The sequence below is a fragment of the Neodiprion fabricii genome, chromosome 6, assembly GCF_021155785.1.
Source record: "Neodiprion fabricii isolate iyNeoFabr1 chromosome 6, iyNeoFabr1.1, whole genome shotgun sequence".
Lineage (NCBI taxonomy): Eukaryota > Metazoa > Arthropoda > Insecta > Hymenoptera > Diprionidae > Neodiprion > Neodiprion fabricii.
Window position 1 is genome coordinate 28,200,166 of NC_060244.1, and position 25,922 is coordinate 28,226,087.

The 25,922-nt window shown below is 42.4% G+C and overlaps 1 protein-coding gene and 1 long non-coding RNA gene across 12 annotated transcripts; one reads left to right on the plus strand and one right to left on the minus strand.

The window, feature by feature from the left end:
* Nucleotides 1-72: 72 nt before the first annotated feature.
* LOC124185714 lies at nucleotides 73-25,904 on the minus strand. Of its 11 annotated transcripts, none has more exons than XM_046576744.1 (10): nucleotides 25,627-25,904; nucleotides 12,330-12,681; nucleotides 12,182-12,261; nucleotides 11,317-11,551; nucleotides 6,948-7,065; nucleotides 6,385-6,532; nucleotides 5,641-5,800; nucleotides 3,656-5,299; nucleotides 3,022-3,167; nucleotides 73-2,814 (listed from the first exon to the last, which is right to left on the minus strand). In XM_046576744.1, the coding sequence occupies exons 2-8, from the start codon at nucleotides 12,639-12,641 to the stop codon at nucleotides 4,112-4,114; spliced, it is 2,241 nt and encodes a 746-aa protein (XP_046432700.1). In that variant the 5' UTR covers nucleotides 12,642-12,681; nucleotides 25,627-25,904; the 3' UTR covers nucleotides 73-2,814; nucleotides 3,022-3,167; nucleotides 3,656-4,111. The 11 variants fall into 11 exon arrangements, with proteins under 11 accessions (XP_046432700.1, XP_046432699.1, XP_046432706.1 ...); XM_046576743.1 differs by having other exon boundaries at nucleotides 12,330-12,686; XM_046576750.1 differs by having other exon boundaries at nucleotides 12,330-12,402; nucleotides 25,627-25,899.
* LOC124185718 lies at nucleotides 15,983-22,167 on the plus strand. The gene is made up of 3 exons (XR_006871450.1): nucleotides 15,983-16,099; nucleotides 21,299-21,490; nucleotides 21,736-22,167. It is a non-coding gene; the product is annotated as an uncharacterized LOC124185718 (long non-coding RNA).
* Nucleotides 25,905-25,922: the final 18 nt, after the last annotated feature.

A 25,922-nucleotide genomic window follows, 5' to 3' on the forward strand; every position in this document is an offset into this window, starting at 1 on the left:
CGATTTATGATGATTTTGTACAACGGAAAGCGTTGGTAATGGGAAAGATGGATGAAAATTTGTCGTTATAAGTAAAGAGTAGCATTGTTTTTATTAATCAATGATCGATAATTTCTGTCAGCCGTAAATACGTTGAAGGAGAATTTTGATTTTCGATCGAGCACTCTGCAAGCTTAAACAAGTTGAGCAATAGTAATTTACAAGATCTCGGAATAGAACCCATCAAAATTGACTTAAATTTCTTTCAATTTCAATCTCACATTATAAGAATTTTTCAATCGATCAATTTGTTCTACTTTACTGGATTCCACAATTAATCAACACAGACGTCAATCATGCGATGCAGATAAATATAATATAGTTTCGCACGATACGGTCAAACAATTCTTTCAGCAGCGATGCCGTTTGTTAAATTAGCTAATTTTCATCGGCATGTGCATAAAACGAATTGTTATTCTTGCACAGCACCACGATATTATGTGTAATGGTAATACTTAGTCATACAATTATAATTGTTACTACGTAGATATAAGAGATTTCACAACATACGATTCGAATAAAAAAAGAACACGATTTTAGAGTAATATTGTAAGTAAACATTATTCTCTTATATCTTGTACCGTAAGCTCTTTTTACGCGGTACACTGCTCTTCAGATTGAGCCTATCGCCTTTCATTTACAATGTTGAAGAACATTATTTACATCATGTACTAAGTGAATACGAAAAGTTTACATCATACATAAATACTTGTGAATTACAGCCAAGGAAATGTCAAAATGGTCAACTCGTCGCAAAGAATTTATAGTCGTTGTAGCGAGTTTTTAATTGGATTACGTTGACTCGTTTCGAGCGTAAAGCTTGCTGATTGGCCTCGTATGCCGTTAATGTTAGCCAAGCCCCTGCTACATGGCGAAATTTATGCTACACCTATTCAATTAGTAATTACAATAAGATAAAACGAATATGTACTAGTATAATATAAACTATATGAAAAATTGATTCAACATTATTAAATAAATCATCTATAATATAATTCGCAATAATGATGCTGCACGCTCTGTCAATTCCGCGCAAAGTTATAGCTATGCATAGATATAATATGTATACGTGTATCGACATTGATATCGCCCAGCTCTTCAATCAAGGCGCCAAATAAATTAATCATCGTTAATACGAGGGAGAGAGGGAGTATACATATAGGGACTTATACGTAAGTATAATTCGAAACAAGTCTAGTCATTTGCTAACGCGAAAATTGTTATAATACAGTCGAATAGTAAAAGTATATCACGCTATATAATGATTATTATTCACAGATCAGTAAAAAAATCCGTACCCACATTCGATAAGAAACGGCAAGTTTCCGCGATATTATAAATCAGCCTCAAAACATTATATCGAAGAATATCAAACATTTCATATTATACATCTAAGACTGATTTTCAACCCTTTTTACCCAAATTATTGGTGGAACATCAAACAAGGTAAATAGTCGTCAACCTAAACATAATCGCGTCTGATGGATATGCATAATTTAAAAAACTTTTTTATTATAAAAATTTGTTGGCAAGAATCGAGAACATATTTATAAGATAGAGTGCGGATTAGCCTCTTTTTGCACTTGAGCATGTTATAACGAGAAGATAATGCAATCGGTATACACACGTATTAGCAACCAAAGAATACGTGGAAAACAGCTCAGTTTCTGCATATAATAATAATTACTGTTATAGCAGTAATTCAATGAATACTACCTAAATTACGTGGCACAATTTATGTGTATAGTTTAACTATATCAAACTGATCACTAGATTATCTCGTTTAAAGACCTTTTTGACTAGAGTTCAATACGTAGTAGGATGTTCCACATTTTCCAGATTCTTTGAATTAACGACCGTTTAAAATATCTATATACCTGCGCACAGGTATGCACTATATTTATTTATCACAATAGGAATCAATCGTTACCTCTGCAATCATAGAATTATTCAACCAATTGATATACATATGTATAGGTAAATAAGGTATTTGTCATGTATGGAATATGAATATCGTACTGACGTACCTAACACATTACAATATCACACGCGTTGATTAGCAGAACGTGAAATATGCATGACTAAAATCTACCAAAAAAAATCAAAATTTTCAAGATATTCCGAAATAAAGTAAGTTCAATTGTTCACTCTCAAAAAAATTCTACAGTGCGTAATAAATCATATAGGTATATCCTCATAGGTCATGTTTTATGCATGTGACGTAATTCCGAGTTTTTTCCGAGATAATTGTTCCATAGAGGAGAAAGCTAATAAAATGCATGAAAAAAGCAAGGAAGTAAATGACGTAGAGAAAAAGCAAACATTTCAATGAGTACAAACGGCGTAGTGTGCGTGATTTTGCGTGGCCAGGAAGTTTGCACGAATTTTCGTAAAATTTTTTAACGATTAAGAAGAAATTTCCGAAAATTAGTAGTAACGATTCGCCTTAGATTTCACAGCAAATCGAAGCGATAGTGGCGGCGTTACGCAGCTGGCAAGGTGTACAATGGTACCAAACGATTATCGCACAATTCGCAAAGTATAAGATAATTTTTTCGTCATTTATAATGCATGGGGGTCGCTGCTGACCATCAGACTGATGTTTTTTTACCAGCTTAGCAGTTAAGCGAAGGAGGTTATTTGCGTCAAAAATCGTCGCGACGAAATTTTCAATATTCAGTCTAGCTCGTTGATGCGGTCAGCAGCTGGCAAGTTTCATTGGACCTTTTTTTTCCCGGGCTTTTTGGTGCGAGGTAATGTTGCGAAGCTTGTTATCTGAAAGTAGAAAAAACAACGAGTAGAATCAAAACGCCGGAAATATCTTCAAAGCTGTATAAAACCTAATCCTATACAAGAATAGTGGAAAAAAAATGGAAAAATAATAGAGGAACAACGCAGGTTTCGATATTGTTTAATATGCTACTTGCAGATAATGGCGATCAATTCATTTAGCGTGTGTTATGTTATTCAACACAAACAAACCTGACTCGCGTGTACGAATATGGCAGGCAATAGACGTAACATTTTATCAAAAATTTCTGCGCTCAAGCGATAAATATTTGTACACGTGATTTTTCTCTCTTTTCACAATACACACGATCCTTCAAACTTCCCACTTTTCACTTTTCCTGCAACAAATAGGGATATTCAAGTGACATGAAAATCTTTCGATTAAATCCAACAAACCTAAAGGCATCACTCGTTAAAATCTGTAACGCTGGCACTTTGTATTAATCACATCAAATCTCAATCTGTACATCGGGGTACTGTTATATTATCATTTACAAAGAAAGTTAATTTACGTAAATTCGGTGCACAAAATCAGCGACAAAAAAAAAAAATAATAATAGTAATAATAATAATAATAAATAACTAATTTCAAAGTGAAATTTGGAGAGTAAAAACTGGTGGGTGAATTCAACTCTAAATACGCGGTTAGGTAATGGTATATTATTATCATTACTAATCTCACTGTTACGTGTATAAAATTAGGGGTGGGTACGAGGTATTCCACTGCGAAACACGTATTACAAACAATTATTAGACGAATCGCAATACGGCAAGGATCGTTAGTTGATATCGAAATATCCATTACATTAATGTCCATTATGCGTACGTGTTTAATGTAACCACATCCTTCGGTCTTCAACTCCCTTTCCAGCTAGGTTTGGCGATCCACAGAGGCGAGCATACGAGTATACGCGGTATGTTAGGATAGATTGAAGCAGGATAGAGTTTCAAGAAAAGAATATGACTTCGAGCTCGAGGCCGGACGATCATTGTGGAAAAATATAAACAATGTTGGCAATTTTTTTCTATACTTCCATTCCGATTTTTACCGATATTGTAGGTTCGAAAAAAAAAAAGAATTGAAAAACTGCGATCGATTCTGTGAAAGATAAAAAATTCAACTTGTGCGCTGATTAGTATTTTCGAATTTGGTTTGAATCAATTGCTATAATTTAATCCTAATTACTGTCGCTCTGAAAACACTTGATTATAAAATAAAAAAACAATACGATTTCGTAGAATTTTCAATCCTACAACCCCGGGGTAAAAAAAAATCGCTTTCTTAATCAATGCTATCGAGGTACTTCCTAGCACCGCGAATCGGTAAATGAGACGGCTCTCCGAGGGTGATTCGCGTCTTATCCTGCTCCGTATCAAAGTTCGTCCCCTCGTCCTCTTCGGCAGGATCCTTTCGCTCTGCTCGCATCTTTTCCTCATACTCCCCGCGTTCGTACGCTGTCCTATCCTGATCCTCGCTCTTCGATTCATCGGAAGGATAGCTGTCGACGCTTCCGGATCTAAGATCGATGTAAGTCTGAGCCTTCGAGTCCAGGGCGACATTGAGCAGCGCGGTCTGAACGTCGACGGGCCTCGAGACCGACGTCGAGGTCGCTTCGTCGCCGCCCTCCGAGCCCCTCGACCCTCTGCTGACCGACCGGGACCTCGATCCCGATCTGCTGCCACCCCTGGAGCGACTCGGACAACCAGGACCGTCGTCCTTGTGATGAAACGCGGTGTGGAATATGGTCTTCGGGATGGTCAGCAGCCTAGACAGCCCCTCCTTCGTCTTCGCGGCCTTCGACTTCTTCCCGTGGGAGACGAAGACCTCCTTCGGGGTATCGACGCAAGCCAAGGTCCGGACGGTCCCGGTCTTGATCACCAGCCGTGCCTTCAGGGCCGACTCGGTTTGGACCTGCTCGAGGTTCTCTTCGCTCTTGGCAGCCGGTACGAGGGGCGCCCTTTTTTTGTTGTATCTCCCGGCCCTGTCGCAAGAGTCCGAACTGCTTCTGGAAACACGGGGAGATCCCGAGGGCGGTGAGAGGGAGTTTTTTGAGGGTTCGTCGAGGCCTTGGACGGCCCTCGTAGCGCCGTTTAGCAGTGCCCGAAGCTCATCGAATTTACTCTGACAAATCTCGGTGGTTATTTTCTGAACATCGATGCCGATCTTCTCCGGCTCGGCTCTGATCGTCGCGTCCGGAAACGAATCGCCGGAAATCGAGTCCAGGAACTCGGGACTCGACTCCTTCGACGAGGATTCGTCCTCACGGTTATTGCAGCCGACAATTTCGGCCGATTCCAAGACGCGGACGCGGCTCTTGGTACCGATAAGAGAACCGTAATCGACGCCATTTATTTCACTGGCGTGCGATAGCGCCAGAAAAAGCTCAAGGGCTTGGGAGGGTGGAATGGGAAAAGGGATTCCCGGATAAAACAGTGCTGGGAACGAGTCGCTCGCCTCTTCGTCGCTCTCCTTTAAATTGCACGACAAAATTTTCTCATTAAACTTCTGGAATATCTTCGTTAATGACAATTTTTGCACCGGTGTATGAACTTCAATATTCATACCGCGATCAACGTCAGCTTTTGAGAATCAAGAGAAAATGAGGAGCGAACTCATTGTTTTTTTTTTCACCAACTTTTAACGATACATTCATTTCAGTTTTGCTCATCTTTTTTAATTTCAATCGCAACTCGTCAATTTATTATACTGCGGAATGTTTCGAGGTAACGAAAAACCGACTATGACGATTGTAAAAATTCTAATTAGCGAAAGTGCGCCTCCGGCTTTTCCGATTTTCTTACTATACTGACCTCGGGAGTCTTCTTCGTGGTTGACCTTGGCTTTGGGCGAGTCCTTGCGCCGACGCTCGACGTCCTGACCAACGGTTCGACCTGGGAACCGGCACGATTGGAGTGCAGAGCTTCCCCGCTGCTGTATCCGCTGGATATATCGTCGGACGACCTAATATTGCTGTAACATTTCAAGGAAAGAAAGCGTGGAGGGGGGAATGAAGAGAGACGAAATGAGGGAATTCTGATTAGCGCTCCTGCACAAACGTGGAGGATCGTTTATAAGGACGAATGAGCCGTGTCGTCGGATCCAGAAGGAAGAGAAAAGAAACGGTTTCAAAAATCTTCAGCGTCATATAAGTTTGAGCAAATTCGAATAACACACCAGATAAGATACGAACATTTTTATAAGCAGGTTTCATTATTCAAAAGTCCAAGAGATTAAACTCCGTTGCTTTTGATCTGATTCTAACGTCAAGAAACATCGCTGGAGAAGTTTTTTTTTCTTTTTCCTCAAGTTTTCAAATCAGACGACACGCCTCATTTGTCTATTAGATCCTTAAGTCTTTGTTCACGGAATTTTCTCTGCCAACTTTATCACGTCTGGCTGGTTAAAAATTTCCAACGAGTCAGATCGAAAAATCTGAACCAAAACGTCGAATTCCGTCAAATTGCATAATTGTTAAACAGCGTGACGATAAAAATGGTCCAGTCGACAGACGAAAATTCTTTCAAATTTTAGGTGAGTGACGGCGTTTGACGTACGATAAACTAGCTACTGGTTCCCGAGGCCTGGGTTGTCTGACGTCGACGTCGACCTCGGAGAAGTACATATCGACTCGATTGCTGCCTGACTGGGTACGGCGAGGGCTGTACCCCCTTCTCCCGACGTTCTCTCTGCGGCGAGGTTCTACTGTAGATCATTCAACACCGTTAGTTATTCGACTTTATTCACATGTGTTATGAGCTTCAAATGGTTTTCATTTTAATGATGAAAAGGGATATCCGGCTTGTAAGCTTGAACAGCGGAGGTGTGAAAATGTAGAAATACCAGAAACGCGAAGGGTAAACAAACGGTGAATTTCCAAAAACGTGAACATCTCTATCACAGGTGGAATTTTTGAATCTAGAACGGTAAAGTGTTGAGAACCAAAATATAGAATTATCGAGACTAAGACGGTTCCACGTTTTGGCTTCCTGTGATACTTTGACCTTTTTACGTTTTACGAAAAAGGTTTTCATTTCTTTGAAAATTCTACACAGAGACAGTTCTACTTCGGCGCCTGATCTTTCTACATTTCAACTCCCCATCGAACTTGACGACGAACCTTGCATATCTATCTCGTCCCGCATGTCAGGCGTGTTTCGGTTCTCGTCCTCCTTTTCACCCGTCAAATCGCTCAGGCTGTAGCTCTTCTTCAGCTGTTGTACCAGGCCTCCGCCACCCTGTAAATTATCACAATGATACAACGGTGAAATTTCGATCTCCTGCCACAGGTGAGCCACGGATTTGCAGCTTTTTCAGCATTTTATTTGAAGTGATCTCATCTTACCAAGTTGAAATATTTGTTAATTGTTTTTGTTTATTTCCTACTAGCCGACACCAATTCAGGATCCTGTTTAATACGGAGCATTTAAACTCGACTCGACCAGCCTTAAACGCCAAATTTTACTTTCCCGTTCTTCTTTAGATATTTATTTACACTGTGGCATTATCAAATTCGTCGTAAGAATATCATTCTGAAAATTTGGAGTTTTTTGATTATAAATTTGAAGCATTGATGGCTGATTGAATCGAAACGAAAATACCTCACACATATCGATTCCATTCCACGAGGATTCTGCGGTATGTATCTTTCGATCCTAAGAAGCACTGTTATATATGCAGATATATAAAAATATCACATACCGATGGCAAGCACAGAAACTTAGTGGTTTGCATAAACTTAGTACTTTTACTTGCGTTCGCATAACAGCCGTAAACTAGATCTGAGAGAAGCTTCAAGGCGTTTGATTAGACATTGATTATTTGTTTTTGTTTTTTAATGCGAACTGTTACGTGTAATATTTCAGCGACAAATGTACGCAAGGTTAGAAAATACTAATAATAGTAATAAAAATAATAATAATAATAATAGTAATAACTATAATAATAATAAGACAACGGTAATAGTAAGGGAGCGGGAAAAGCAGTGATATATAAGGTGAAGGGGGTGAATTAAACAACTCGGCGTACGCGTGTAAAAATTAATTTGTAAAAATAAACGTAAATGAAGGGAACATAACGAAGAAACTGATGAAAAAATTATAGACATTTGCAGCAACATAGGTGTATAAGATAAAAAATTTTATTTAAAAAACTTGTAATTTCGAGGATCTTTGGAGTAGTATATGTGTATAATGTGTATATATATGTATATGAAATTAACTTATTAGTTACGATATTCTACAAGGCTTTTAAGCTGTGAAATTCACGTGTATGATATATACCTCCTATACGATTTATATTATGGAAATAAATAAAACATCTTATTCTTCATCTAGTTTTCATCTATCTTTCAATGATTCAAAGGCACCATGTATATATTTAATGTATATTCGGTAACCGGTATTATCACTTATAAACTTAGAACATAGATATAAGTATACTCAATTTGTATCACACAGTCTTAAATATTCATGTACTCGTGTAACAATACGATGAATAAACAACAATTGACAAACCTCTCTGCATATGTATTGTAGTGTGCCAGACACGATAAAAAATAAGGCTGTGCAATGAATCCTCGGATTGGTACACAGAGGGCTCGTTAAACTACAGAATAACCCTACGAAAAATGTGAAACACATCCAAACAGAAATTCTACATATGGCAGCATGAGGGGTTACGTTGTGACAAACGACCGGTCGCGTAGTTTTTCTATCGTAAAAATTAACACTAATCATTTTTGCACCTTTAGAGTCAAAGATCCATTCGCAAAACGAGATTGATTGTTACAAGTTTTCCTTTATCAACGGTAAAATTCTTCTCCTCAATCCCAAATACAAGAGGTGCAATTTGACTGGTTTTTCGCAGCAAATTTGTCAGGCCAAAAAATAACAAAAAAAATTAAATAAAATAAATAAAAAGCAATGCGCACCGTGACGTTGTCATCAACTGATCGACGTTTATAGTCGATTGTGAGAAACGTCGACTGGATCGTTTCTAGAGGCAACGAATAAAATGTATATAATCATAAAACCGCAACGCTCATCAGTGACGTGTGTACAAATATTTGTAATATCCATAGTAGCAGCAACTTAAAACTTGCAAAACGCAGCATCAATTTTCTTCATCGCATGAAATAAAAACGAACAAATTCTGCAAACGATATATTTTATATTTCTCTAGTAATCCAACTTTCAGACCAGACTGCGAGATTCTCGTGGTTTACTTTTTAATTTCGCTAAACTATACATGGTTACTCATCCGCAGGTTGAAAAGTTGTACCGCGATAATTCGTTCTATATAGATTTCGCAACGTCGAGATAAAGGAAGAAAACAAGCAAAAAAAAAATACAAAATAAATAAACAGAACCGAAAAGAATTCTAAAATCGTCATCGAGCCGCAAGAAATTGACGATCAATTTTTTTGCGTACCTTTGAGAGACAAACGATTCTTAAATTTTAGGACTATGAAAAATCTCGCATGTTGCGAATGCGTGTACAACCGATATTAAACCTCCGTCACTTTAAATTGCGGATGTCGTGACGTTTGCAAATATACTGATTGACACGTGTAATAAATTGTAACAACCAAAGAGCAATTTAACGACGTTCTCGATACCGTCTTGACAATCACTGGTCTCAATTCGCGAGACGAGCAAATTTAATTTCACGATTATAAACAAGAATAAGCAAAAATGTGTAGGAAAAAAAAAATTAGAGAGACGAGGAAGAAAAAAAACAAAATACAACCAAACCGCTCCTACAGTCTTTGAGTCTCGTTAACTCGTCGCGAATTAGCGATCCGCAGTCTCATTCACGTCAGTCGAGATCAATCTCGTCGCTGAATTCGGGTTCGATCGAGTGAAGATGAGGCTTCTGGCTCCTTTCCCTGCGAGTCCTCGTCTTCGCCCTGGTCTGCATCCTCTCGGTCTTTCCCCTCTTGGGCTTCTCGTTGCCGGGGGATATTTTCAACTCCCGTCGAAGTTCCATCGGCGCATCGTCGTCATCGTCGTCGTCGTCGTCGGTCGTCACCTCGCGGATGTCAGGCTCGAAGCCCGGAGGTGTCGAGTCGTAAAAAGAAGCGGGTGTCGATTCGCTTCTAACGCGTCTTCGAAGCAAGAGGGACGAGCCGTCCGGACTGTCTTCGTTCGCATTCTCCCTCGAAGTTCTTCTCGGGTTGGCTAAGCTAGAAATCGCCGAGTCTGATTGGCTGGCTGCTGGGAGGAGACTCGGTGTGCTGGGTACCACGTTGGGAAAGTTCTGTTCGTTAGAATGCAACGCCTGTTTGTTAGGATTAATTGGGAATCGTGAGAAAAACAAAGAAATAGAAAGAAACTCAGAGTGTGCAGTAAGAGGGAACGAGCGGAAAGAACTAAATTATATAATCAGTAAAACGTAAGTAATAAGTTAGTTTTAACAAGCAGTTATATGCAATTGCTCATCGACGTTGTTAAATGAACGTTATTTCGTCAGTATACATTTATGTGTATGTACATTTAGAAATCAAGTTGAATAATCATAAAGAAATAAAATCAAAACAATCGTTCCTGCAGAATCTAATACCTATTATTGGCTCGTTTTTCTGCCAGTTTTTCTGCCAGTTTAATTTCATTCGGTAACTACGGTAGCGAAATAAAGAAGATTCCAAAACCTATGCATTCACGAATATTTTATCTTTTTTGAATTTTCAAATTTACTATTTCTATAAAGCTTAAACTTTCTCAGCACGAGCTTCACGCGTTTGCAGACCTATTTTTGATCCCACCGTTAAAACGTACCGCGAAGAAAAAAAAATAAATTAAAAGTCACTCACAATCCTCTTATATGTATATGTACCAAACAGTAAAAAAAAGTCTGAAGATTGTAAATAAGCAGTCTATTTTCGTACTACGGTTCAAGTTCCGACAAACAACGGTGGAAAAAAATAAGAATCCTTACGTTGAAAAACATACGAAAGAAACGCCCACTGAGTGTGTATATCTGCAACGATTTGTCACAAACTGAACGATAAATATTGCTTTGAATAGTTCGACATTTTTTTTTTAACATGACAACCATAATCCACATGATAATTACTTTCCACCCGTTCACAGAATGATACAAAAATAAATGAGTGTAAGCCTCATTGTGCAAGATTTTTTTAAATTGAAAAAAAAAAGGAAAGAAAAATCAACTAAAACGATTCGACACAGTGCGTATCGGAGCAACGGTAATTCCCAGATGTCCAAAACTTGGCAGACATTCAGAATCCGAGAAACGTACACAGTGTCGCTGTACAAAGGCTATGTAACCTGCAGGTAAAAAAGCAAAAAACGGCAAGTTCTCTGACGCGTTGACGAAGACCTCGCGGCTTGTCGATACTTCGATGGATTTTCCGGAGTTTGTTTTTTTTTTTTTTTTTTGTATCGGAAGACATATTCGATCCGCCGTCGATTAACTTCTTTATCATTTTTCAACCCACTCGGACGATCAGGGTTCTCGTCACTTACCTTGATGGCGGTCTGCATCAAAACGGTGGTAGCGTAGTTTACACCCCTTGATCCGAGATGCAAAACTGCGGTGTAACCCTGCTCGGTGGCTCGGGCCAAAGCCTCGTCAATTTCTGCCTCTCGCCGACTGAGAGCGGGATGAACAAACCGACGATAGAGGATGCTGGATCCCTTGGTCGCCGGGCTGAGTAGCCAGAGGACAAGGACGATTTTTATCTCGTAGTAGAAGGGAAACCTGCAGGCACCGGAAATGAAGAGTCGATCATATTATTCGTGGCGACGTACGAAATCGATAGAAATTTTCTTGTAGGATAAAAATGCGTGTAGCCGAGGTATGATGAGCAACGCGGAGAGAATAGAAAGAGAGAGAGAGAGAGAGAGAGAGAGAGAGAGAGAGAGAGAGAAATCTGGAACCAAGTAGGGCCGGAAACGGGAGACGGCATCCCGCAAAGTGCGCGACGCGTAAGCCGATATCTATTCCACATGCTGTAATTAGACCGTTGGAATTTTCCCCAAGTTTGCCGAACGAACAGCTGCGGGGTTCAAAGAGGGAGAGAAAGTTCGAAGATCGTCATTCCTCGGGAATTCACACAGTAACATGGAAAAGTTTATCGCGGATTCGTGCAAGCTGTTTCACTAATAATTTGAAGTATTTCAAGCTCGACGTGACATTTAGATAATTTTCGAGTGTACCAAGGTGTGAAAAACGATTCACGGGCATGGGTTTTCAATGACTATTTCAAAGAACTTTCTTTGTTTCGTGATAATTTTGACAAAACGAGGCTCTACCATCAATTCGGGAAAAGGTTAATCGAGTCGTCAATGCACTCGGCGTTTTTCAATCACATGTCACTACCCAACTCACCAGAAGCTAAGGAAGACGTCGGTGAAGGTTTCGGCGCACGTGAACAGCGCGAATACTATCCAGTACATCATCCATTTCACCTGAAATTAGAGGATATTAGATTTATCCCGGTCTCGTTTGGCCGAGATGCGGGGTTGATGCGACTCACGTATTCTTTGACGTTCTTCGTGCGAACAGCTTTGTAGGATGCGTAGGCCGGGTAAAGGGTGCCGAATACCAATCTGAAAATCGGATACACGATAATGTAAGTGAAGGGTCGAGGCATCATGGCGGCGAGTGAGACCGTGAAGATCCCGATGTTGCCGAGGGTCAGCTTTATGGGTAATTTCTCGATCGAGTCCCGAACCCGAGCGAGTCTATTTCCGTTCAACATTTTCAAAACGTTCAATCGGTTCGCCATCATCCTTATATCGGCGTCGATCTGTCCGCTGGCAAGAGCCAGTTTGTCGTCGTCTTCCATGCCGTCAGATTATTTCGCACCGTCAGCTTCGGAGCGAGATCTGTGCTTTAATTCAAAAACCCCGATGCCCGGTACAACGTCTTTCTTTCGTTAACATGATTTTATTAGACAGCAGTTTTTCACCTCGGTTAGCAAAATCGTAACGACCCCATGTTTTCCCTCCCAATTGAGACGCATGCCTGAGTCCAAAGATCGGCGAGAGCCTTTTGGACTAATCCAGAACCGACGATGCGGAGGAGATCTTCATCTCAAACGCGACGGGATAAATATCTCCGATTATAGAAACGCGCGGCAGGCAACGCAACGAGACCGACTCCAGGCGAGAGACTGCAGCTGGTTAAACCAGCGCCCAAAACTCTGCTCTGCAACGTTAGCGCAGCAGCAGCGCAAAGCAACGCTCCTCGTGATCTTGTGTGCGAAGAAACTCTATTTTCGGATTTTCGCTTATCTCAGCTCGACCGAGCGAAAGCACGGAGAGTAGTCGGAATCGCCCGGACTGCGAACAACGAAACGACTGGCAGAATGGGACTGGAGAGAACAGAGCCAGCCGTCCATCCGTCCATTCGTCGGTCCGTCGACAATTGGCAGGGATAATTATGTCCGGTGCAGGTAACGCGATGATGATTGTTTTCAATGTCACGCATTGCATGGCACTGCGCATCGGCAGAGTGAACCACGGTTTGGTCAGGATCGAGTTTCTAGCTTGCGGTTGGACTAGAAAAGAAGACTGGTCCAGTTGAGATTAGGAACGCGTTGGTAGGGTGGAGGAAACCGTTTCCCTGGGGTCGGGAGCCCTTTTTCAGGGTTGACACTTCTCCGGTTTCCTTCTATTTCGGTAGAGGAAACCACGGGGTTGACGAGGGGCGGAAATGGCCTCGCGACCATCGCGAAACCCGCGGGCTTTACACCTCGCTGAGTAGGTACACAAGGTGGAGGGTTAATTAATTAGTTACCTTCCGGGTGGGAAACAGCGTGAAGCCCGGTTCGTATGAATCTCCGGGACAATGGAAGACGCGGTGTTTTTATTGCGCCTTGAAGAAGATGTCATCTCTGAACCGTCGTGCAGGTCAACGTCTGTGATGATCAACTGCCGATGATGCGAAATGGAGATCAATTCCAGCTCGTTAATCATCTTCAATATTCAATGATCAGCGCCAATCGGGAAACCGTGGGGATCCAGAAACAGAGTCTCACAACCAAGAATGCAACAACCAATCGTAGTGCAGTCGCCGGTCCTGATTCTGCGTTCCCTCATTTCGTAATTACTCTCGCACATCCGACAAATTGATCATTAACAATCCCCTAATTTTCTCCCAGGTATTTATGCTGTTAGAGTAGGAACCGAGCACCGCACTCATCGTTCAGCCGATCTAGATCTTGAAAACTATCACGTACTTGTCGCTGTCCTTCGGACAAATCACGTAAAAGACCTCCTCCTCAACGTCGTAGAGTAAAATCATGGCGACGTTATTTCTGTTCTCGAATAAGCGGTTGTTAAAATCTATTCTTCAGTTGGGTGAACTGATCCCGAAATTAAACCGACAGATCTCGCGACTCTTTGCACTGGTCAAACGGAGAAATTGCTTTCGAGTACTGACTGAGAATGTTGGCTAAATCGGTCCCGAGTCACTCGCTCGTCAGTTTATTCTAGTTTACTCTCCACTTAACGCGGGTCTACTGTGCCCGACGAACCTGCACCGACCTTTTAAATCGTCGTAGAATATGGAGGTGGGGGAAGAAACGGTGGTGGTTTTAATGACCAAAGGAGTAAACCTCTTCAGGGTATCGGGGTTGATGGTGCAAACTCGCTGGAGTCGGTCCAAAACGACGATGAACACGCGCGCGACTCCCACGCACGGTTTGTTTCAATTCTGCATTCGAACCTCACGCCTAAACTTACGAGCTTACGACACGGAGTTTTGCAGAATCTGCGCCAAGGTCGCAACCATCGAGTCAACGAAAATCCAGAACCGCTTTGTCCGCCGATGGGGCAGAGACTATGATCAGATCGTTCTGTGACTTCTTTTTCCTGAGAAAAAAATCCTATTCGGATTCCAACTTCTCCCACGCGGGCTGATCGGTGCCATGACTGGGTCAGAAGAGTTTTATAACTCCCTTGGCACGTGGACAAATAAATACCGCCCTACTGACACTGGACTGTGCGATTTGTGACAATGACTAATCGACTTCTGAGTAGTCTGTGTACTTTGGAACTCAACTCGAGGAATTTGACTGTTTTATGAGAAGCCGTTGGATAGTATCTCCCTGATTCATGGTGCAGCGTTCGTTAGTGCTGCAAAGGGTGAAAAACTTGGAAATAGGAAAGTGAGAAAGTTGGAAGCAGTAACTTTCGTTGCGAAACGAACACGTGTGAAGATCGAATGATCTTGAAAGTCGATAAAGACTGACCGGTGGGTCAATTTCAGATCCAATCTGGATAGGAGCCACTCGATAGTCTCCAGAAGAGTATAGGACGTAATTCTAACAAAAGTAAATGTATCTGGGGAAGAAAGGTGTAAACAGTGAACATTGGGTACACACGTAAACAGCAAAAGGTCGTTGGAGAACGATTTATTGGCATGGTAAATACATCTCGGCGTTTTAACTACGCCTAGCGCAACGGCTGAAGAGGAGAGCTACGCTGATTATACACGTGCACACGTGGACGTTTCGTGTATTTTTATGCACGTATGCGACACATGTCGCAATTACACATCAGCGCCCCTCTTTACAATTATATAAATCTACAAAATAGACGCAGCATCGCATAACCTTCGTTGTAAAAACAGAGTCGTTTAATCACTACGGCTTAAAATCTTGCTCAATTCTCAATATGTGTGTGTATGTGTAGTATGTTGGCACAATGTTATGTTTCACTATGTTGCGCTAAGTTTTGAAAAACTTCGACAACCGCATAAATCGGAACGAGTGTCGGTGAAAAATAATTGCTGTCAAAGTTTTGAACGTTTGGAAGAATTCAATTACTCGTAGTGACATTTGGCTTCGAAACTTAGCAACAGTGATCGTGTTTGTATCGGTAGTGTCGTAACCGTTTCACTAGAGGCCAAGTTGTAGGTTGCAATTTTCAATCTTTAAATCTGTCGATACGTTCCTCTTTGAAATCGCGTTAGAATGTTATGATGTTAATAAACGTCGAAAACTCGTCTGAGAATTCGTGTGAGCACGCACAAGAAATCGGTATACATACAGGTTACACAGTTTCTTCGACAGTTGTATAACGCGGTTGAATTTTAAAAGCAGAAATTTCATCAGATTTTATATTTAGGCGCCACTAGCACATGGCTGACCTATATATCGAAGAGCGAGTATTGAATGGACTCTCGCACGCGTTCCGTCACGTCGACAGTAAAGTTTCGACTGCAGAAGCCGTAGGAGCCAACTGCGTCCCGCAGACACCAAAGTCCAGATATCCACATGAGACAAATATGAATAATGCGGTGAGATGTAAAAAAAAAAAAATCAAAATCACACATAAACACCCTTGTTATTTCGTCTGAATCTTTATCGGCGAAGGCAGAGAAACGACGGAGGCTGTGCTGACGATGGTAACGGTGCGAAAAATTGGCGTGTGAAAGTTCCTCGTGTAGTATGCGACGGTCGGTACGATGACAGGATCGTTCCTGTGTCCTGGCGGAGTAAAGCAAGTCATCTTGAAGGCTGCTTCTCTTCAGTTCAATGTTTTCCGAAAATAGTTCGTCGCGGTGGTCGGTAAAAGCACTCCTTTTGGCCTTTTCTCCTCCTCTTTGTTTCTCCTTGACGATACCGACAGGCGTGCGGAAGACGTGTGACGGTGTAACTGCACCTCGTGCTCAGGCCAGTTCACAGGGTGTGAAAGACGTTCGACGTTGGTGCCTTCAGCAACTGAGACCAAAGCTGGAGAAGGGATCCCAAGTGGGTATTTTCAACGATCAAAGAGACTCTTTTCCAGAAGACCTTTCGTGGTCGAGATCAAGCAACAAACTGGTGACTCCAGTTGGCGCTGCTTCGCCAAAGAGCTCTTATACTCGGATGATGAGGACGGGGGGAGAGACGCGGCGCAGAGGCGTGTACAAAGCAGCTTCGGGTGGATCCAGGCCACGTGTTGCAGCGGGAATTCGAATTCCGGATGTCAATTACCCCCGAATCGATCTGAAATTAGTCGGATCGTAACCGTTTTGCGATCTGAATTACGACAGTGGGTCGATCGATCGTTAATACCGATATAATAAATACCGATGAATTGAAAAGCATGAACTGTTGCTTCCAGACGGTGCGATGACCCTGCGCACGTTGACGTTCCAGAGCTCACAAAGAACCATGCCGCGAGAATCGCGCTGATGTTCGTGCATGGATAGCCAAGTGACTCAGAATCGTCTACACGACTTCGACTGCAGCTCGATCCTGACTCCTTTTTGTCTTCCTGTACGATCAATGGCACTTTTCTTCCTCGTCCATGGCATGTCCCTTTGTGTCCGGAGTGGTTATACAGCTCTCTGAATCTTTCGCAGAAAATTTGTAATCCGGGCGTGACGATGAAGAAGAAGAAGAAGAAGAGGAAGAAGAAGCTCCTCTGCACAACTTTTCAGAATTCCAATTATAATCACCAACGTGGCCAATGTCGCCAATCCCCGCCAAACCTTGGCTGCAAATTTCTACTTGCCTACGGAACCGGCGTCGGTCGAGGATCTTCAATTAATGAGAAATCGTATCCCATTTTTAACGAGACGCCCGCACTACATCTTAGAATTGACTGTCGTAATTTAACGAGCCGATACCGCCAGGAGAAGTGCAGCAACGAGCAGGGGGAGGATCTTTGATTGTGAGAAGGTGAAATTGGGAGGATTGAACCGGGTTCCATTCCTCCGTCAGAGCTGAGGAGTTCCGGGCTTTGCTTTGTTCAACCCGCTGAGAGAAGAACAGCTTCGTCAACGGTTAACAAGTAATTTATCTTTCTTTGTCCTCACACCGACTTCGGCTGACAATAGAATATCTATTTTACCGCGGGCAGCTGCAATCAGATGTAAATTACGACTACGCCGTCGTTGAAGTACACCGTGATGCGAATCTCCTGCCTCACTCTTGACGACATGTTTTCTTTCCTCCTACTCGGACTTTCGGACAAGGAAAATCGAAGCGTGCTTGCAAAAGTCAATAATTCAACGCAACTGCGGCTCTGTTGCAAATGTATAATCTACTAGCGGTTTTCACTCGATCACCAAGCTTTTTCCACGTTGTTAAAAGTGCGAGGCTCTTTCTCTCTCTCTCTCTGTATCTCCTTTCATCCCTGGTTGGCAGTTGGTCTCCTTTGTCTCAGCAGCAACTCCGCAAGCAGCAGCAGCAACAGCGGCACTAGCAGCGAAGTGAGCGGGGTTAAATATAGCTGCGGGTTAGTCGCAGGACGCGAAACACCGAGTCAGTTGAACGACCGTAATTTTGAGCTAAATCATTTATTTTCTGCTGCGATACGGAGTGCAGGGTGTGGATATTCAGAGGCTCCGCCTGCGAGCGTTCCTCTTCTTCGTCTTCTTCTTCTTGCCGCACAAAAGTATTATAATCTCTGATGCTCAGCGGTTTTTCCCGCACTATATCAGTCTCTCATCCCCGACGCGTGATTCAGCCACCCCAGCGCGATTGGTCACTCGTCAAAACTTGACCGATGATATTTTGAGCCGGGATTTTCAGCTTGCAAGATCAATCGGCAGGTGTAGCAACGGAAGGTCACGAAACAATCGTTCATTGGTAAACCGGGAAGCGGAATCTCCCGCCTGCAGGGCAGAGCGACTGGTTTTGTTGGATTTCGCGAACGGAGATAACCCGGCCGGCAACCTGCTGGGAGCGACGAGCCGACGTCCGTCTGTTTCGCTAGCGTCGCGACGCCAAGACTAGAGCCGGCCACTTCAAGAGGGCCAATTTATATTTAAACGAGAAAAGGAGACGCCGCGAAGCCCGGAGCGAACGGAGAGCAGAGCAACGCTTGGCTCCGCCGCTCTTCTCTTCTCTTCTCTTCTCTTCTCTTCTCTTCTCTTCTCTTCTCTTCTCTTCTCTTCTCTTCTCTTCTCTTCTCTTCTCTTCGCTTCTCTTCTTCCTACAACGCATCTCGGAGTTTGACATGGAAGCGCGGCACTATCTCTACCCTCGCTCCATACGCGGGTCATCCCGGGTCATCCAGGGTCGTTCACGCGCACGTGTGTCTGGCCTTGTACACGTCGATTCTTCAAACATTTTCACACTCCTCATTTTGATGCACTTTTTTCCGGCACGTTATTTACCGATTTCCTCAAGCCCGAAACGAGATGAAGAAACCATCTGGTTATCCTGGTCAACGGCTCAGTACCCAGTTGTTGGACCTTACAGTCGATTCGAGTAACAAGTCTTGCAGTTTTGGTAATTACCAGTCTTATGGAAGTGAAACTTACTCTCGAGACTTGCGAATTGTGGTGTAACTTCGTGTTTGGTCTTCGTGAACTGAATTGACACTCATTTCGGTCAAGTGAATAACTTGAGAGATTACAGGTTACTAATGTGGGGGACAATTCCATGGTCGTTAAAGAGAACAGCATTCCTTTGAAATCGGTTCAACTAACGAATCATCGTTAAAAACTACAGATATTGAGCAAATCCCGATATGTTTGAGCGCATTTATAGATTAAACATGCTGGTCCACAGAGCGTTCCGCCTTTTCTCTCACTATAATCACTCCTCGCCAATCGCAGGCAGAAAATACCGTTGAACGTTTCCGTATCGCGGTTTAAGAAGAGCGTCGCATGGTCGACGCATAGCGTTGCAGACTGGCGTAGGCCCAAGTAAAGCTCGTATAATCTGATTGGGCCTGACGTCGACTTCGCAGTAGTGACTAAGGTCACCTCGATAATTACCTGGGTGAGGCGGCCACCCGGCCACCGGACACCGTGTTACATCAGCGAGTCGCAAGCTTGAAAACCAAGGCGCGTGCCTGGGACTCGATGCCGTCTGTCGACCGACCGAGTTATCAGAGTCGTAACTACGTAACACGCTAGACGCCCACGTCTAGCCGGATACATACTTTCAAAATCTATCCGGGCACGAGATTTATTTATCCCCTGTAGTGTACGAGGTATAAGTACAGTTGGTGGCAAAACTTTTGTGTCATTTCAGTCCTGCGGCGCGTCCTTCTTCGTCATTTGACGAAGTGAATACGCACACAATCAAACAGTAGTTGCCGGACCTTGGTCCAGTTTTGGCGAAGGCGCATTGCTTTCGACCCAGTTGTTTGCAGGTAGAAAATCCCTCCGTCTCTGGGATAAATCTACTAGAGCAAACAACGACGTGGCTTTTTATTTGTAAATCACAAAACATTTTAGATTCTGGTCACTCATCGGACGCAGTCGTTCGTGATCTTGCGAATTATACTGAATTCTTAACAGCTAATTGACGGTTACATAAGTTTTATATACGTATGAAAAAGTTTAACAGCTGTGAATTTTGGTGAAAGTTGCAAATTTAGACTGTGAAAAAATTACGAGTATTTGTAATTTGAACATGAAACATGGTAAAAAAGAAAAAAAATATTTCAGGGATTTGGAAAACAACTGAATGAAAATTTAATCAAGATCTTTCTAGACTTCGTGCAAATGGAATTAGCCACGAGAGGACAAAACCGACTCCACGAGATCTCAATAGAGTTCGTTTTAGATAATTGATATTATCGACGGTAATGATAAGTAATCAAGCTACCAGTAAACTAAATCTAGTCAAATGTTTGCCAAAATTTATTACTGGTTACTAAATTTAAATTGTTTTAGGACCTAACAAGTTTTCCTACGTGTATACGTGCGACATAATGTGTACCTACAAATTTTAATCACAATTTTGTAGAATTTTATGAACAATAGGTTTTCAAATCTTCTCGTCGATATTCTGCAATTATGTATTATATTTTTATTTCTTTTCAACCTCTTTGATTAAACAATATTATTCAAATATAAATTGCAACCAGTAATATCTTGCCGTATTTGTTGCTTCGTTTGCACGAAATAAAAAAAACCAACATTCTTCATCTCTCATGTTTTGCCATATTTTGCGATGAGAGGAATAAAGCGCGCTCAGTGAACTACCGTGAGAGAAAGATAGAACGTGAGAAAGAAAGGCATATATTGATCAAAGCACGAGAGCCCGACTTTCGCCTTCGTTAAGAGAATCTCGTTATGCCCGCGAGAAAATGTAAAGAGAAAAATGAAGGGAAAGAGGGAGAGATGAGGACTCTGAAGGTTCCACGACCTCAGCGTTACATGCAACAAACAAGGCGTACGACTGACGAACTCTACTCGAGTGGCTCCCAGAGTCGGTGACTCTTATGCTGATCGGGTCATTTCTTCTTGGCTTTGCGTATCGCCGATACATATCTAATGCCAGTAATACGCGCAAGGCAAAGAGGACAAGAATAGACGCAAACCTCGACCGGCAAAATCGCAACATGTCAAATTAAAATCGAACGGATTCCGATTCCGCGACAGCTCATTTCTCATTTTTCTACTCTCATCTTTTTCATCTTCTTCAAAGTGAACGGAAAAAACAAAGCTTTCTTTGCTTGCCGACTTATTTTTTTTTCCTTTTTTTAGACATATATAATGAAAAAGGGCGTGCATGATGTAAAATGAATTTCTTTTTTCCTCTTTCAGCGACTGACCCAATTTTTATTCAAGAGAAAGAAAAGAAACGATGGAAGTATATTGAAACTAGAGATGGAAGGTGGCTGCAGACTCAAAAACAATGTCAAGGATTGTTCTTAATTTACTGGTTTGCAATCTTTCCCGATCCTTGAAGCCCCTGCGAGAGGGATGAATGAACTTCAACACTCGAAGTCGATATAGGTAGGATTGCATATAGCTGTCCAATTTTGTGTCGTTTATTTTTCGCAATTGTTTCCGTTTAAACTAGCTCGCGTTGTTTGATTTTTATTTTTTATTTTCTTAATTATCAAATCGATTCAATAAATTTCACCCGAATCCATGTATCCGTTCCGAAATCCGCGCCATACCGAAACAACAATGTCCACATAAAAATATACAACAAACAATTGTGTTGTGTTGAAAAATGTCGAAATCTACACGCGTAGATTTCTTTCTTCTTCCAAACTTGGGAGGATAGAAATTTCGGGGCGAAGGAAGCATCGATCGACCGCGAGAGAAAGAGGACGTCACGTCAGGTGGAGCTGGGTCCAGGGAAAACGAGAAGATGAGGTGGCATCGGGTCGACGGGCGGCTGCTTTTCAGTCGCCACCCCCGGCATCGATCCAACAACCGCGGAACGCGAACGAGGAGGAGGTCCTGGACGATATGTACACTATACCCTGCTTGCCCGCAGTTTCGCGAGAGAAACACACACGCGAAAATCCACTTTTTGCACGCAAACCTCTCCTCCGGTTGTCCAATGATGGGAAATACACCGACTTACTTCGTACGGGTCTGTTATAAATTTTACATGTATCTTTACTGCGATTGGAAATGGTTCCTTTCTTGATCGTTGGACGAAATATAAAGAAAAAATTTAAAAGGATTTGAAACAGATAGCCTGACTTTTTCCCCACGCAGCTCACAATAAGGCTACTCAAATTCAAAATTCAATAATATCTAATTCTCTGCAACTGTATCTTTTTCATTAAAATTGTTCGGGAATTGTCATCGTTTCTTTCTTGACGTATTACGCACTTAAATAAAAAAAAATACTTCGCAAAAATTAATATCGTAATCGAATATTTCGGTTATTTTATTCTCGAAAAAATATAGAACATAAATTTGCGAAACATGCACGTGACCAAGTAATTTAGCGCTAAGATGTAAAATTTCTCGGATCATTTATCGCCTCGAGTCCTTTCCGAAAACGGCCAAGTCTCGGAGACTATTCCTCCAAAAATGACGGCCAATCTTTCGCGATTTAAATTTCACTTTCGCACTTTCATTGTCTGCCGCGTCAGCCCGAACAATCTGTGCCACGGTACAAATTTCGCGAGTTCGTAAATTCCGATCCGTCCGGGAGAAGATGACATCACGACTAGTTCCGTTCCCGGATCCTAGGATATTTTGTGCAGGATATCGCGGTGCAGATTATGAAATTACGGCAGCTGTGGTCGGTCCGAAATGAGTTAGACGGTATACTCTCTCTCTTTTTCTTTCTCTCTTCTTTTCCCGGGCCTGGCGTGTCGTAACGCGGCTGGGCATGGCGTTAAAAGGAGACGGAGAGATCGGCGGTTCTGTTTCTCGCGTGGTAATCGGCATTACGATTGCGCGAGCGACTCGCTCGGGGCTTCAAAGGTAGCTAGATAGAAGAGCGAGAAAAAAAATATACAGAGAAATGAAAGATGACGCAAATTGCAAAAATAATAATAACAATAATAATAATAATAATAATAATAATAATAATAATAAATAAATAAAGAGTATGAGAAACTGCGACGCGAAGGTAGCCTTGGATCATGACGCGAATATCGTACAAGCCACGTTTGTACGTCTGCTTAGCCAACTTCTCCAAACCCGGTGCGATCCCTGCTCACTCTTGCTGCTTACATGCAACAATCTCGCGATCTGCTTCTGGCAATAAGATCTCAGCCAAGGACAGGCCTCGTTCGGATGCTGATCGTAACGACCAGCTCTCTTTGTCCACCAGAGATTATACGTCTCTGTAACGTGCGTATAAGTAGACGATTGCGGCAGGCGACCAAACCATCGATATAATTAATGCCAATAGAATTCTATATAGATTTGGTCAAGGGTTTCGCAATCGCAGACTCTGGTAATAGCCTGGGTTAAGAAACCGGTCGAATTTGTTTCGATTATTAATTAATAGGGTTGAATTTTTCGCGACAGTGGATTGTACTGTAAATACGATTTTTAAATCAATATTTGTGTATTTGAACACCAAATTCTTGATATTATTATGTGTAGAACAAATTTACACGTATGTGAAATGAAAATTGATCGCCGATGCAGGATCGAGTTACTGGACTAAAATTTTTCCTCTTTACAAGATCGAATTCATTTTAATCGAGTCAAGTGGAGTGATTTAATAACACCGCGAAAGGTGTATATATGTTTGAAAAAAAATTGCGAAAACCGGCTGACCAAAGAAGAAAAAGAAACAACATACGACCTTGGCGATTCGTCGAGGAAGGAAAAAACTCCGCCTGCTACACGACTAACAACAACCAAATCTGGGTAAAGGACCATTTCGAAAAGTGAGTCCACGAGCTTGGGAATCGCGAGATAATAATAATGCAAAAAGCGATTCGAGGCATGACAACGAGATAAGCCGCGATAGTTGCACGCCATGCACGCCTCGAACGGACAAAGAGAGAAAGAAAAAGCGTTTTTAGCCTCATTGTGTGACGCATCTCGCTCCCAACAGCTGATCGTTCGCCTCTGGGTTCATAGACGGTTATTTAAACGGTTTAAACCCCAGGATTCGCGTTTCTTTGTGTTCCTTTTTCTTCGTCCCTTCTGCCTTCTCTTCTCCTTTGGCTGTCCCCTCGACGATGCGTTTCTAGTTGCATGTACACGTAATGCACCGGTTTCTCTCCTGCACTGTCCTTCTTTACAGCTGCTGCTGTTGATGCTGATGCTGTGAAACTTGCCAAACCCAACGGAAATGGTCACGCAATTACGTCGTGCTCGTTGCGTTTACGTGTATGTAGGTACAGGCTACAATGTGTGTAGGTAGGTATTCATTAGTCTTGACTTTCTTTGTCATTTTCTGCGCACAAACAAGTCTTGCTCAATGTTCAAGATTCTATATTGCTCGCATTGTGGCTCGTTTTCGACGGTTGCAAAATATCGTTTCATCTCCAATTTCGATCTCTTTTCACGTCTCGCATTTTCTTCGATTTGCACCCCGACTCCAAGCACCGTGTCGAAATCAATTTACCGTGATATATATCGACCAACAACGTTATATATTCCACATTGATGAAACGGGGCAATGCAAATATCACTTCGACACATACAAAGAATAATGTATACATATACATATATAAAGTAATTCCTGCCGGATATTATTGATTCCGTCCGCATAAATTACGGTTATTTCAACAGACATTCGTAACTGTATGTACAAACACACGAATTGGTAACATCGTGAGGATTGTAAGTTGAAAAAATACCCGTCGAAACTACGACGGCTGTGAGAATAAAATAAAGCCAGAAACGAGTAATCGACAATGATCGGTAGATGTGACGTAAGGTGAGTGCAGAATTTTTTTTCATCTCACCTGGCTGAAAGGAGCGAAATAAAAAGTACGATATACTCGATGAATACACGGAGAAGTAATAAGTGAAAAGGCTATGCGTCTCTCTATAAGTTGCGTTACACGTACAAGATGAAGACACGAAATTCTCAAGAGCCATAAATGGAACTCGGATTATTTTACGGGCGTAAAAGGAACCTCGGATTTCGAAGTTGGAAAAAAATAACGCCAAGGTGTTAAGTGGTCGGGTAAACATGGGGTATCGAATCGGCGAATTTCTACGACGTTAAATCGTTATTGGCGACCACGTAGCGAATAATACCGTTAATCGAGTCGAGTATAACGAAGGATAGAATTCAAACGCAGGAGTTGTAACGAAAAACGGAAATGCAAAAACACCGGGTCGCGGATTTCGGATACGGTTTTTGACGTCCGCACTCGAACCGAAACTCAAACAGCGCGGCCGACGGGTTGACGGTTTGAATTTTGACTGCAACGAGACGTTTTTCCCGACGGCGCGGCGACCGGAGGCCTCGAATTCGGGTTTATTTTTGGGTCGTAATAAGAACGGCGACTGAGCGCCGCGTCGATAGAAGATCGACGATTCGTCAGAATCTCGTTCGACAGGCTCTCTAGGTGTTGGTGATGTTGTTGTGTATTTTCACCACCCATTGTGATATTTTTGATGGCGACGAAGCCGATCAGAACCAGAGACGATTTCCGTGCCGTTATTTACACCGAATAATGACTAGGCAGTTAACCAGTACTTACATGACGAGCCGCGAGACGATCGAAGATATCATAGTAGCGGTTCCGAACTCAAAAACAACGATTGCACAACAAACTAAACCGACGGACAAAGCAGAGAGCCTTACTAGCACCGCCGCTCACAGGTCAGCCATGTTGGACTGGCAGCAGCTGGCCGATCGCTGCTGCTGCGCCTGACGTCACTCTCTGTTTTGGTCACGTGGTTCGTCGGCGAGTTGCGAGGAGTGGGGGAAGCGCGCCAAGATTCAAACCTTACGCCCGGTGCTCTTGCATCGCGAGCTCCGAGTTCAAGTTTTCAT

Bases quoted from the DNA above. Each gene is read 5' to 3' on its own strand.
- LOC124185714 (XM_046576744.1), bottom strand. From the start codon at position 12,641: ATGGAAGACGACGACAAACTGGCTCTTGCCAGCGGACAGATCGACGCC. The intron at 6,533-6,947 runs GTTCGTCGTCAA...AATGATCTACAG, and splicing joins GGACGAGATAGATATGCAAG to TAGAACCTCGCCGCAGAGAG. The intron at 5,300-5,640 runs GTCAGTATAGTA...TGCAATTTAAAG, and splicing joins CCACGAAGAAGACTCCCGAG to GAGAGCGACGAAGAGGCGAG.